Here is a 13,552-nt window from a genome sequence, read left to right as displayed (position 1 = left end):
CATTAAGTAATATAACAATACTTTTAATATAACCCTACTTTAAGTTTATTTAATAAAAGTTCGAGGCAAGCCAAGTAAATATTAAAAAAAAAACTGTACTTTGGACTAAGCAGCACGGATAAAAAAAAAAAAAAAATTAATCAAACAAAGGGAAGGAAAAAGTATTTGAAAAGCTCCAAGCAGCACATTGAACTTGCTTCAAGCTGATTTGTCTGTGTGTTACATGCTCTGCTGTGCTACTCTGTTTCAACACTCACTCCAGCGTCACTAAGTTGGGGCTCCTCTCCAGAATGCCAGCCAGCTTCACTAAGTGTTCCAGCCCAAAGCTACACTCCTTGAGACTGCAAGAGAGGACACAGTTACACAGAGGATACTGAACAACGTGCACACACCTGGGTATACAATACTGAGCACTTTCTTATCATGGGCTTACTTTTTAAATTCTGATCATTCTTATACTATCCTCGCCCACATGTGTCACACATATCGAAATAGGAATGAAGTGTATAGGCAGTTCTTCATTAACGAAACAAACCAACGTTTTGTTAAATATGCAGGTGCTATACAAACACAGGTATTACTAAAGTCTGCAGCCCTAAAGCAATGCAGGCAATACAGTTAAAAACCCCTATCAGAAAAATCAGCACAAGAATACAAGAATGAAGCCAACACACCTGATGTGTCTGGGAACTGCAGCACAAGGTCCTGCCTTGACCCTCTCTGACACAGAAGGACCGTCGCCTTGCAAAATACTCCTAAAATAAAACACCTGGATTTGGAATACTGCCTCTGCATGCATGTGGAGTGTTCTATATTAACACTGTAGTTATACTCTAGTAGTGTATTGAGGAACTACGGGGTCTATTTTAATGATCTAAACTGTGGCCGATCTCAATGCTGCTGTTTCTGTTACCTGACAGCCCCGATCCTTTCCTCTCCCTGGATAAACCTGATGAGGGATTTCTCTTCTGTCCCCAAGCTGCGTAATGAACAAGAAAACAAGACTAGATCAGTTCATACAATGGCACTGAAAACAAGCAAACAAGACTAGATCAGTTCATACAATGGCACTGAAAACAAGCAAACAAGACTAGATCAGTTCATACAATGGCACTGAAAACAAGCAAACAAGACTAGATCAGTTCATACAATGGCACTGAAAACAAGCAAACAAGACTAGATTAGTTCATAAAATGGCATGCTTTTGTAACCTCTGTGGTTGATTATTGTAGTTCCCTGTTTGCAGATTGCAACAGACACAAAATGCAACAGCAAGAATACATACACACACTAAGTCTATTTGCTATATTTCCCCAGTTTGAAGGTCACTTCATTGGCTTCCTGTGAAGCACAGCATTGATTTCAAACCACTGCTCCTCCCTTGCAAGGCTATTCATGGTTGTGGCCCTACCTGTCTCATCAGTTACTTACTCCCTACAAACCGGCTTGTACTTTGAGATCTGCAAATGATGGCCTCTTGGTTATTAAAAGAAAAACTAGATTAATAACATACAGTATTTTTACTGCTCACACTCCCACGCTTTGAATCTCACTGGCAGGTTGTGTTAAATCTAAGCTCAAAGCGTATCTCTTTGCTTTGGCCTTTCACTGGAGAGCAGGTTGGATCACTTTTGGCCTGCTGTTTGTTTTTGTAAAGTGCCCCAGGATGTTTACATATAAAGAACGCTATATAAAGGAAATGTGCATGGCATGGTAAAATGAAAACAAAGGGAAAGGCAGGGATCACACATCAGATTCATAATAGATCAACCATGAAGAGCAAAACCAAACAGAAAGTTCTGAACAGAATGCACAGAAACTGAAAGTGTAACGCGCATGTGTACGATGTGGTTTCACATTCACTGCCTGGACCAATGCCATTCTTGCACAGGCAGAGACAATAAAAAAAAAGGATTCATCTCACCAAACTTCAACTTCCACAACCCGGCTGCAGATACTCATAGAATCCACCAAGTATAGGACCCCGACTTGGGAGATCTTATTATTGTTGAGACTGCAGAATAAAAGGGAGAGACGGTCGAGGAGAAACTGTGTTTATTTTGTTTTGTTAAAGGTTATTTAGGCCTTGTTCTAAATGAGGTGCTTGAACCAATAACACCTGCACCACTGATCTGTGCCAGATGAAGTGCTTCACTAAACCAGGACCATAATTACTAACCCCTGAAGTATAAAGGAACCCTTGTGTTTTATTATGGCAAGCAGCCATTATGCTCTAAATGAGTCACATGCCAAGATTGGAAGGCATTTACTAACATGCTGGTGAGGAAATTTACCCCCAGGAACCACAGAAAAAAGGTTTTGAAAAGCATTATTTAACTAACAAATATTTATGAAATATATTGATTGTGTGAATTCTTCGAGTCTCAAGCAAAGGTTTATGAAATTACTGGATTGACGTTATGATTGCAACTCAGTGTTGAAGTATTTCGAAAGACTGACACTCACTTGACAGCGTTTGAAATCTGCAGTCTAGGTAAGGAATCCAAAAAACACTTCACTCCTTCATCCTTTAGTAAATTGCTGGACAAACTGAAACACAGGTTCAGTTCGGGAAATTATACTACAAGCATTGCACTCAATTTGGAAACCACTAAAATGATTGTTTCATAAACAATAAATAACAATAACCCTTTGAGAAAATAAACAATAAACCACCTGAAAGCATGCAGAAAACTAAAATGTTTCACAGTAGCACTTTAAGGGGAAGATTCAATCACAAAATACAGCGCCTGTGTTATTTCCCTGTTGATAAAACTTTCAAGAGGCATGTTTGACACTTTCCCTAAAGCAATGGTGTGTCTTTGGGGTACGAGTTTCTCACTGTTTCTCAGTGATGAACGCACACAGCTGTAAACTTACTCCACTTCAGAGAGATGAGAACACTGCTCCAGTATCCAGGAAAGTTTTTCGATGTTCTTCTTGTCCAGATTATATTCATTTAACCTGTAGATTAGAAGAAACCCAATAGTGATCAAATCAATATTTTTTACAGCATAACAGTGCACTGTGTCTGCAAGAAGGATCAGAATGCAGTATTGCAGAGCACGGAACAGGAAGTCTACTTATATAGTATAGCCTGGGCTTGGTGGCATCTCAGTTTGACCTCATTTCACCAAACAAGAGAATAGTGGAGCTAGCAGTATTTTCAAAGATGAGTTAGTAAAAGACTGTGTGGTCCTTCATTACAATTCCATGTGAATACAAAAAAAGATAGAACATGAATAAAGGAAAGAGCAATATCTGGAACCAGGCCCCAAGTAATGCTTCAATAAGAAGAGTTGGGTGTGGAAGCTTCAATACCAGAACACAGTGAGAAGGGCTGGGTGTGGAAGCTTCAATACCAGAACACAGTGAGAAGGGCTGGGTGTGGAAGCTTCAATACCAGAACACAGTGAGAAGGGCTGGGTGTGGAAGCTTCAATACCAGAACACAGTGAGAAGGGCTGGGTGTGGAAGCTTCAATACCAGAACACAGTGAGAAGGGCTGGGTGTGGAAGCTTCAATACCAGAACACAGTGAGAAGGGCTGGGTGTGGAAGCTTCAATACCAGAACACAGTGAGAAGGGCTGGGTGTGGAAGCTTCAATACCAGAACACAGTGAGAAGAGCTGGGTGTGGAAGCTTCAGTACCAGAACACAGTGAGAAGGGCTGGGTGTGGAAGCTTCAATACCAGAACACAGTGAGAAGGGCTGGGTGTGGAAGCTTCAATACCAGAACACAGTGAGAAGGGCTGGGTGTGGAAGCTTCAATAGAAACTTACTTGCAAGTTGCTTGGTCTGCTTTAATTTTCACAAACTTTATGAAGGCTTCACCTTTGGGCCTGTGTATTTAAAAAATAAAAAAATGAACAAACACAGAAACAAAACTGAAATGTAGTGCTACACAATGCTCATACTAATAGTTTTATATACAGGAAATATGTTGGATAGGTAAAGGAGGCAACAACACTACGACACTATGACATTTTCTGCTTAACAACAGCATTACACTCAAACCACAAAACCACAAACAAACTTGGGCAATACTGAGCCATTCTGGGCCAGTGATTACGTAGGCATCTATGTTGTGCAAATTTTCAGAGAGGAACAGAACTACATAAAACCAGCAAGAACTGACTCACAACATTAAGTACAACTCAGTTATTTATTCATTTAGTTCCTCTGCTTGTTTTAGAATGCGTGGGTGTCTGGCGAGGAGCTCACCTCAGTTCCACGGCTCTGACACGCTCACAGTGCAGCAGAGACTGCACCAACAGTAACGCTCCATCTGTTGAGATTCTGGAGTTGCTAATGCTGCACCAGGAAAGTGAAAGAGACTGTTACAGAGGTGCCATTCTGATTCTCATGCGTCAAGAGAAATCAATGTCACATCCTCTCAACTGCCAAATGCAGCATACATGAGCATTTACAGCTGCAGTATCATAACTAGTGTACTCGTCCTCTTGTTAAGAGTCACTGTGTTGGGTTACTATGTGACTCCATGCACACTAGGACAGTTTGGGATAGTTCAGGCTTTTCAACCACAATGCCTCAGGTACCTTTCACAGCAGGACTACACTTACCACACTGCATTGGGGTGTGTACATGGAGTCATATAGCAACCCTAACTTTGTGTATGATTTTCTGTTTCAGAAACCATTTTTTAAACCATTTTTAAAGCGATGTTGAACTGTATACAGTATGCACTGATGCATGAGTGAACTTCACACTGAATGTACGCATGACACAGACATGGGAGATGTTAATCCTATGCTATTCAGATGGAATCCATTATGAATTGTGCTATTTTAAAGTGTCAAAAAGAATACATATAACTGTGATGTTTCGTAGTCATATCAAGCTGCTCTTTAAATAGGATTCACTGAAGCATACATTTCAGTACAATTCATTTCATATCCCTTTTACAATCGCTGTGAAGGGAAGAATGGTATGAATCCTTATGCTTACCACAAGCCAGCACTTTCACTAAACAAAAGTCTTACTTCAGTAGTTTTAACGGCTGCAGCTGCGGTAGATGGCTCAGGAGTTTCTCTATGGATTTATCATCCAACACACTGTCGGAAAAACTGGAAAAGAGAAGACGAAAAGCATGACAATTACATTGTAAACAGCGAATCAATATAAGAATGTATTAGAAAACAGAGTTCGCCACTGATGGGAGGCGAAGCGTTTCCTCAACACTGTACCCTGCCTGAAAATCCTTATTCATAAAAACAGAACAGATTCAAACCTGCGTGGTTAAAGCATAATATGTAAAACCACCACACACAACTGAGGAGCTCTCGCTTGCACAGCTGTGAGATGAAGTTCTCACGGCATGGCACCAACCAGCCTCTCTAAATTCAATTCACACACACACAAACATACAAAGAAATACTCACTCGAGTTCTGCCAGTCCTTCACACTGCATCAGTCTCCTGCACAGTCTGTCCATGTTCCTTGCATTAATGTCACTCTCCCTAAGACTGAGCACCACACAGCGGTCAGTTAGTCAATAAATAGTCGCACGTAATCAACAATCGCACAAAACAGAAGGTTTTAACTAACAACATTACCTGAATCTCTTTGAAAAGCGCTGACCATTTTTATGCTCTTCAGAACAGGTCCTGGGAGCTCCACTGAGTAAGAAAACATTGAGAACAGAGTTTCAGAGAGTGGGACAGCATTGAAAAAATAATGTAGGCACTTCTTTTTAAAGGGTCTGTCCCAGAGCAGATGCAAGTTAAGTGTGCATAAGGGCTGGATTCTCAAAGCTATTTACTCTGAATGGTTATTAGCTCAATTTTTGCCTGAAAGGAATAAACACCATTTAAAGTTCTAAAAGGAATAAGGAAGAACTCCAGGCTATTCACAAGCCACTACAGTCTGAGTTGTTCTTTTTTTCAGGTTTGGTATCTTTATTAGGCGCCTTTTTATTATCTGAAAACATTGTGCGAAGATGGTTATGACGCTAATGATGATGGACAGTTCATATTCCTTACCTTACAGGACTTCTCTGAAATTTTATGAACAGATTTTTACCACCTCCAGAACTAAAACATAAATAAAAAAGCAATTATGTTAAAAAAATATTTTGCATACTGACATGTTCCATTCTCTACAGCATACTACACTACTTTTGCCATAGTATAGTGCAGTCAACCTCTCTAGAGCTGAATGACTCAAGCCCAGTGATTTTTACAGCACCTGTTTGTATTGCCAGCTGTTTGAAAGTGTGCTACGTACCTCATGTCAACTTCACAGATGTTTTTGCATGTGCACAAGGAGCCTGCCAGGCAGAGAATGCTATCCATGGTGACCTGGTTATTACTGACACTGCAGGGAACAAGAGACATTACAACAGGACCTTCACGATTACTTCATCTCAGTGGATAGCAGACTTAACAATGAAGCAGGACGGGTCTCTAAGGTAACGGATGACATCATCAAGAGGGAGGACCATGAGGAACTCTGTCCTCTGGCCTCACTGCAGCAGGAGGAAGGCTCCTGAGGGACTCTGTCCACTGACCTCACTGCATCAGGAGGAAGGATCCTGAGGGACTCTGTCCACTGACCTTACTGCATCAGGAGGGAGGACCCTGAGGGACCCTGTCCACTGACCTCACTGCAGCAGGAGGAAGGATCCTGAGGGACTCTGTCCACTGACCTCACTGCATCAGGAGGAAGGCTCCTGAGGGACTCTGTCCACTGACCTCACTGCAGCAGGAGGAAGGATCCTGAGGGACTGTCTTATGACCTCACTGCAGCAGGAGGAAGGACCCTGAGGGACTCTGTCCTCTGACCTCACTGCAGCAGGAGGAAGGATCCTGAGGGACTGTCTTATGACCTCACTGCAGCAGGAGGAAGGACCCTGAGGGACTCTGTCCTCTGGCCTCACTGCAGCAGGAGGAAGGACCCTGAGGGACTCTGTCCACTGACCTCACTGCACCAGGAGGGAGGACCCTGAGGGACTCTGTCCTCTGACCTCACTGCATCGCGGACCCGCATGGTTCCGGTTCTTATTTCCTCTATTGGTCTGATCTCTGTATTTCCAGGAAGACTCACTTGATGACTCTGATTCCTTGCAATCCCGGCAGGTGTTTGACGAGCCTGGCGAGCCCTTGGTCTCCCAGCGCATTGTCTGACAAGCTGCAGGGTCACACGGGATTAGTTACTCTGTTTGTTTCACACACGCCTTCAAATACAAATATATCTCTGCACTGTCTACTCACTCGAGCACCTCTAGATCACTGCAGAGCTTCACTGTCTGAAACAGCTTCTCAAGATGCCTTGGTTGAATATTACAGCTTGTCAGCCTGTAAAAGATAACGTGAGGCAGCAATAATATTATCACTAATAATAATAATAATAATAATAATAACAATAATAATAATCATCACCATAATCATCATCATCATCATCATCATCATCATCATCATCATCATCATCATCATCATCATCTTCATCTCCACTTAATAATACCTGAGTTTTTTCGAAACCTTTAAGTTCTGTTTCAATGTATTCCCTCCTGAGTCACCTCCCTTTGCATCGCTGCAAAAAAAACAAAAAAAACAGGGTTATGATCATTTAATTGTGTACTGTGATGACTGCTTCTTTTCCCCTGGTCTGCTACCACAATAAAGTAATTCCACTGCATAAGTTTAATCCAATTACTGTAGTGCCCACTTCTAAAGCTCATTCTGAATCCTGGGCAGGTTCAAACTGCTATCCAGTGGGACTATTTCAATTCCTTTCCTGCAAGCTCGCTAACCTGACTGCCTCCAAAAAAGAACAGCATGAATCTTTATAAAGTTTGCATTAAGAAAATGTTTGTGGATTACCTGTCAGATGTGCCTCCTGCTGATGATCCTGCAAACCTTATAACTGCTGTTTTTGGAGATTTATGTCTGTAGAACAAAACTGTAAGTTAGGAATGTGGGTCAGAAAAACAGAACACATTTAGCAAGCCATGTGTGGACCTCTTTCCATGCATGTGTTCATGAAGACTGCTTTCATTTAGGTGACTTAAAACATGAAAACATAAACTGAATTGCATGCAGCACTTTTATTTCGACTGCTGTGCACTGAAAGTGATGCACACAGACAGTTACAATGGGGAAGGTGAGCTGTACCTGATTCAAGGCAGTACTTTGACGTGAACGTGTGTACAGCAGCCTAAAGAAATCCTGCAGGGGCATTCAGCAAGGCCCTTGCTATTGACGCAGAACTGTAGCATACTGAAATCCACCAAGCTTCATTTCAAACAACGGAACGACAACAGTCAAAGTAACAGATGGGATGAATCTACTGTATATAGATAAACAGTGATGGAGGGTGTGTCTCAGACAGGAATCTGAACCCATCCCCTCTCACTTCGTTCAGATGGTTTTCTACCCGTGCACCTGTTGCCATAACATCTAACAGGCTGATGTTAAAACAAAAACTCACAATTGCACGGCAATGATTATTTTCAGTTGCCACTCGAGTTTTACTCTATATGAGAAGGTCTTTGCTTTTGTAAAAGAGCCTGTGGTTGAATCACAGCTCCTGCTTCAAGCTTGCTCATGCATTGCACTGTGCAACCATCAGTCATTATTATTATTATTGAATGCATTGCAGTTAATAACGTCTTCTTGTGGTTTTAGATTCACTGTGAATGTCATTTTCTGTTTCAGTCAGTTTTGTTTTTTATTCTTAAGTTTAACAAACACATGTTCTACCGCTGCAATTCACAGCTTGCTGCTCACAGTACAAAGGTAACACATAAGAAACAGTCAAGTAGATAAGACGGTTTACCACACTCCCTCGGGGTACACTGAAAAAGGCATTAGACGAAACAGGGTCTACTTGCCTTAGTTTAGCATAGTTTTACCTTTGAATTATTACAATACAGTACAATGTACCTACAATAATATACTGCGTTAGCTCATGATAACTGATAAAACTCATGACGGAGGTATGTTCTGCAAATGATTATTGCATTGCTACCTGTGGATTCTGATACTCTAAAAGCACAGTATGGAATGTGCATAATAGCGACTGTTGTGCAAAGGAGACCAAACAAACGCATGTTAGGAAGCTTTAGAGTACTGACTGCATGCAAGGCCTTCATGATTACTGCAATATCACTTAAAGAAAATAACTATGCAGTATTAAGAGACAACAGAACAGACAGGTCTGTCCGGGGGAGGGTGACAGTCTCGCTTACCTGACCTCCACTTCAACCACGTTGGGACAGACATTGAGGGAGTGTGACAGCGAGCACAATCCCTTTACCGAGACGTGGTTGTTACTCAGACTGTGAAGGGAAGGGTACAGAAAAACACAGGTAATTCAGTGACAAAAACCAAAACAAAATCCCACTCTCTCTGCCATAACTTAGACAGCCCAAAAACTATGAATGAATACAAAAACCAGCAACATAAAAATGCACAATGCAGAACTTTATATTATGGGTGCACTAATAACCATGTAATAACATGGTAATAATAACATGACATCTACCAATGGTTCCTGCTCCTAGATGGTAACCACTGGTGGAACAAGTGTGTAATTAAATGGGAATGGCTTGTACCATGGTGTAACCAGTCGTGTAATTACATGTGTTAACACAAGTTTGGACTATGAATGTGCAGGAGTTATCCAGTTATTACAATGCATCTACACAGCCATTAATCCCATGTAAATTAAAGTGCAAACAATTGTCCAGTATATTTAGTGTTCCACATTTCCGGTCTATAGAGGATTTTACCTGGAATTACAGGATTCTTTATTAAATGAACCTCAGTTTTTACTAATTTGCACCCGGTTTTGTCTATCATTCAATATTTTCATGGTACATTTTTGGAATAGGAAATACACAATGTTTTGTTTAAAATGCTGTTTTATTTTGACTCCAAAAAGGCACGTTAGGCATCAGAGGATCAAACGACGTTCAATCATCGCACATTGGTTCTCTGTTCACAAACAAACCTGATTCTGTTGACCAATCAAATTCTGATTGTTGTGCTGGGTGCCGTAACTAGCTTTAATAAAACATAAATTGAAATACTGGCATGAAAATCTAATATTTTGAGTGGATGAGGAATGGGGAGAAAATGTAAATCAGTTTATGAATATTCAAAAGAAAACGAATGTTTCGAAGTATACAAAAAGCTAATTAGAAAAAGCGGGCCAGATGATGTAGAGGATGTTCTACTCACATGATCTGCTTTGAAATATTGAGTTTTGGAAGACAGTCAATCAGAACTTTGCATCCGTCATCTTGCAGATCATTTCCTGATAAGCTAGTTACAAGAAAAAAAAAAGGAATTGCATACATTCACAAGTAATGCATGCTTTTTATTACACTGAAGTTTATCGCAAATAGACACACAGAGGACAAAATAGAGGTGTCCTCCCAAACAGCTTGAGGGGTAGGCAGCATAAATGAAGTAGTTCTGGAGGAATCCCCCAGCTGATCAATGAGAAACCCAGGCAAACATACATATTAAAATCATACATATTAAAAACATAGACTAAAATCTACTCTCCATTGGTTTAAAAAAAAGGGGAGGTTGCAATAAGATACAGGGATGGTAATAAGACTCCCAACTGCATAGCAGTGTGATCCATTCCTGCTTTTACTCAGACACGTTTTACCTGCACACTGTGGCTAATCAAGCTCGTAATAAAACCTGGAATGGAATAAACTGCTACACAATTCAGTGAGGGTCTGGAAAGTTGGTTCCTCTGGTGGGATGAAGTTTCTTCTGCAGGGACCAGCACAGTGAAGAAGCTACAGGTGTTCAGTGACTTTAAAACAGCTCTTGTACTTACTCAACTTCAGAGAGCCCCGAGCATCTTTGCAAAATCTCACAGAGCTTCCCCACATGCTGTGAGGTTATGCTGCACTTCACAAGACTTGGAAACAGAAATAAAAAAATGATGTTTCAATAACTGTCAATCAACACGGTCAAACACACAAACGAACCCCTTTAAAAAGGGCACTAGAGTGGCAGTTCATCAAGTACAGTACCTGTACTTACAACATGATGGCAAAAGTGGAGTGCTTCCTTAATGTATCTACACTGCAAAGAAGGAGCTTCCTAAAACACACTGCAATTACAAAAGTACAGAACAGACTAATATAAGCTCTGAGGGATACCTGAGCTTCCTGTTCAAGCTGCACCGAGTGGCTTCTCCTGAGGAGCTGTGAACAAAGACCACAAGAATATAGCAACCTGAGCAGCTCCAAAGAATCAATCCAATATCTGAGGCTGGTATTAAGAGGTTCACTGTTTGCCAAGCCAATGGAGAGACCTCACTAATCAGTGCATAACCCAAGGCTTTCAGGTGAAGAGGCTGGCTCACAGAGAGGGGAGCGGGCCAGTTTGTGGTTTAAGTTAAGGGGCTGTGCATGCTGGCTTGGACGCTAGCTGCTTACTTGCTGGACAGCTGGTAATATGATGTATAGCAGATGCATGCTGCCCCTGCTCATTTTAAAATACACATTTCAGGTGTCATCTGTTTCGCTTGTTTTGTTTTTATTTGGTAAAAATCCACATACATTGTTCATAAAAAAGAAAGCAGAATATTGAATAAAATGTAAAAAGTTCAAACCTCAATGAGACAATTCTTACAACTGTATTTCCTTGATTTACCACTTAGAGCAAAAGGAAACAAAATTGTCTTCACTGAAAAATACTTCTAGTTGAAGAATGTGTCGTGGACTTTGAGTTTCTTTTGGTATTTCTAAATTCAGCACCACTGAGTATTTAATAGTCCTGGGTGACTTCACAGACTGTCAGCATCAACAACATGGCTAGGTAACTCATTCTCTACCCTCGGTACTCTGTGTAAAGGCGTGCCTTCTGTTCTGTGTCTACCTCCACTGAATATGCTTGTGTGGTAAAGAGATCTTACCTGTCTGGAAGGATTCCTGAGCCCCTGGTAAAAATGACTTCAGCTGTTTTGGTCCCCCTTGGATAAAAATAAATAAATAAATACTTTAAAAAATTGCCCCAGCTGATTGCTCCCCTGCAACCTGGCATGAAGCAGTTAAAGAATCTGCTAGATAATTATCCGTAAGCATTGATTAGTACCCTGAAACGAGGCAAGAGAACTTAAAGGACGAGCTGGGGCCAGTGGTATAAAACACACAAAGCTAAACCCCCAAATGTATCCTGAAGTGTTACACTTAAAATACTTAAGGTGTAGGTACTATTTTAAAAGAACTTATTGACACTGAGTTAGTTGTTTATTAATAAGTTTGCAGCATTAACAATTTGCTTGAGGCAAACTGGTACATGTGCTTAGTGAAGCTAGCTCATGGTATCATAATACATTAGACATCACTGCCCTGTCAGATAGTACTTACAGAACACGTATTTCCTCAATGTTGGAGCATGTGCTCATTGCTTTGACCAGGGAGAGGGTGCCGTCCACTGTAGCAGCATTGTTATCCAAACTGCGGGTGAGATGAAGAAACAAATGAATGAAGAGCCCAGTCTTTTGAATATGCACACATTTGTGTGTATATGTTTGTTTGTTTGTTTCTGACTTGCAGCCTACTGCACTGTGTTAAATACTGCAGAGGTAAAGAACAAATTAGTGTAAAAATACCATACAGAACTTACGTCATTTTATAGAGGTTCTTCATGTTTGGAAAAGAATTAGCAATTTCTGATATTCCCTCATCAGTAAGGAAATTGTCATTAAAACTGCAAAATAACATAAAAGGCGCTGTTATCAAACCACAAAAGCTCAACAGCAGGGTCTAAGCTGGTTGTCGTTGTAGCTGTTGCTTATTTGCCATCTCTACTTTGGAACCAAACATCAAACTATAAATATGGGCGTAACCACAGGTAATAACCTTCACACAAAACACCAGTTATAAAACCAAACCTTATTTAATACAACAAACAAATCAAGTTCAAAGTGTGGAACTTTGTTGGTTGCTAGTCACGCACACAGCATGTTAACAATTGGAATTATAATATACTGTAAATAATAGCAATTACTTTATCTCTTCAAGATGATGACAGTGCGGAATTGCAACAGCCAGTTTAGTGGCTCCCAGTTCGGTAATATGACCCCCGACAAACCTGGAAGCAGATAACAGAGGCTTGGTTCATGTGGCAGCAAGTCTAAATACTGTCACTATTTAAACATTTACTGGACAACAAATGGACACTGACCTTCAATTGTTTTCTATGGAGGTCAGCTGTTCTGTTACATTACTCAGTATAACTGACAGGTGGTTATGAAAATCAAACTAATCTAGTCTACAGTTTTTTGTATTGTTTCTCAGGTCTTGGTGTGCCAGCACATTGCTGCTAGCTGTGTGTGTATAGCTCCTTGCACGGCTACTTACTCAAACCTCTTTAGAGATCCAATCTTAGGTAGCACAGCAGACAAGGCTTCTGCGAATCTGTCGTTGTATTTTCTGCTCCGGAAGCTGTGTGAAGTAAAACATAAAATTAAATAAAAAACAAAATGTACAAGTGAAAATATTTCAGTGCCACTCTGGATACAAATCTACACAGGCTAATGGCGCTGTCACTTTGTTTTACA

The 13,552-nt window shown here is 40.7% G+C and overlaps 1 protein-coding gene across 4 annotated transcripts in view; it reads right to left on the bottom strand.

Moving 5' to 3' along the window:
• Window positions 1–13,552, bottom strand: part of nlrc5 (NLR family, CARD domain containing 5) — a 38,485-nt gene that overhangs the window by 14,069 nt on the left and 10,864 nt on the right. For 3 of the 4 annotated variants that reach the window (XR_005951369.1, XM_041268862.1, XM_041268861.1), the window contains exons 6-31: window positions 13,353–13,436; window positions 13,000–13,083; window positions 12,616–12,699; window positions 12,357–12,446; window positions 11,903–11,959; window positions 11,145–11,189; window positions 10,817–10,900; window positions 10,201–10,284; window positions 9,207–9,296; window positions 7,840–7,905; window positions 7,481–7,549; window positions 7,231–7,314; window positions 7,064–7,147; window positions 6,245–6,334; window positions 6,001–6,051; window positions 5,575–5,637; window positions 5,401–5,484; window positions 5,002–5,085; window positions 4,223–4,312; window positions 3,781–3,840; window positions 2,881–2,964; window positions 2,467–2,550; window positions 1,925–2,014; window positions 914–979; window positions 675–755; window positions 258–341 (exon numbers count right to left, since the gene is read on the bottom strand). Coding sequence is in view for 3 of the 4 variants with exons in the window: in XM_041268862.1 (XP_041124796.1) it covers window positions 258–341; window positions 675–755; window positions 914–979; window positions 1,925–2,014; window positions 2,467–2,550; window positions 2,881–2,964; window positions 3,781–3,840; window positions 4,223–4,312; window positions 5,002–5,085; window positions 5,401–5,484; window positions 5,575–5,637; window positions 6,001–6,051; window positions 6,245–6,334; window positions 7,064–7,147; window positions 7,231–7,314; window positions 7,481–7,549; window positions 7,840–7,905; window positions 9,207–9,296; window positions 10,201–10,284; window positions 10,817–10,900; window positions 11,145–11,189; window positions 11,903–11,959; window positions 12,357–12,446; window positions 12,616–12,699; window positions 13,000–13,083; window positions 13,353–13,436 (2,016 nt within the window). In the remaining variant the exon portion in view is untranslated. The remainder of the gene's footprint in view (window positions 1–257; window positions 342–674; window positions 756–913; window positions 980–1,924; window positions 2,015–2,466; window positions 2,551–2,880; window positions 2,965–3,780; window positions 3,841–4,222; window positions 4,313–5,001; window positions 5,086–5,400; window positions 5,485–5,574; window positions 5,638–6,000; window positions 6,052–6,244; window positions 6,335–7,063; window positions 7,148–7,230; window positions 7,315–7,480; window positions 7,550–7,839; window positions 7,906–9,206; window positions 9,297–10,200; window positions 10,285–10,816; window positions 10,901–11,144; window positions 11,190–11,902; window positions 11,960–12,356; window positions 12,447–12,615; window positions 12,700–12,999; window positions 13,084–13,352; window positions 13,437–13,552) is intronic. The other variant, XM_041268863.1, reaches the window with a different exon arrangement.

Source organism: Polyodon spathula, chromosome 13 (assembly GCF_017654505.1).
Source record: "Polyodon spathula isolate WHYD16114869_AA chromosome 13, ASM1765450v1, whole genome shotgun sequence".
Taxonomy (NCBI): Eukaryota; Metazoa; Chordata; class Actinopteri; order Acipenseriformes; family Polyodontidae; genus Polyodon; species Polyodon spathula.
The sequence above is the reverse complement of the archived record's forward strand: the minus strand, read 5'-3'. Positions and strand labels throughout refer to the sequence as shown.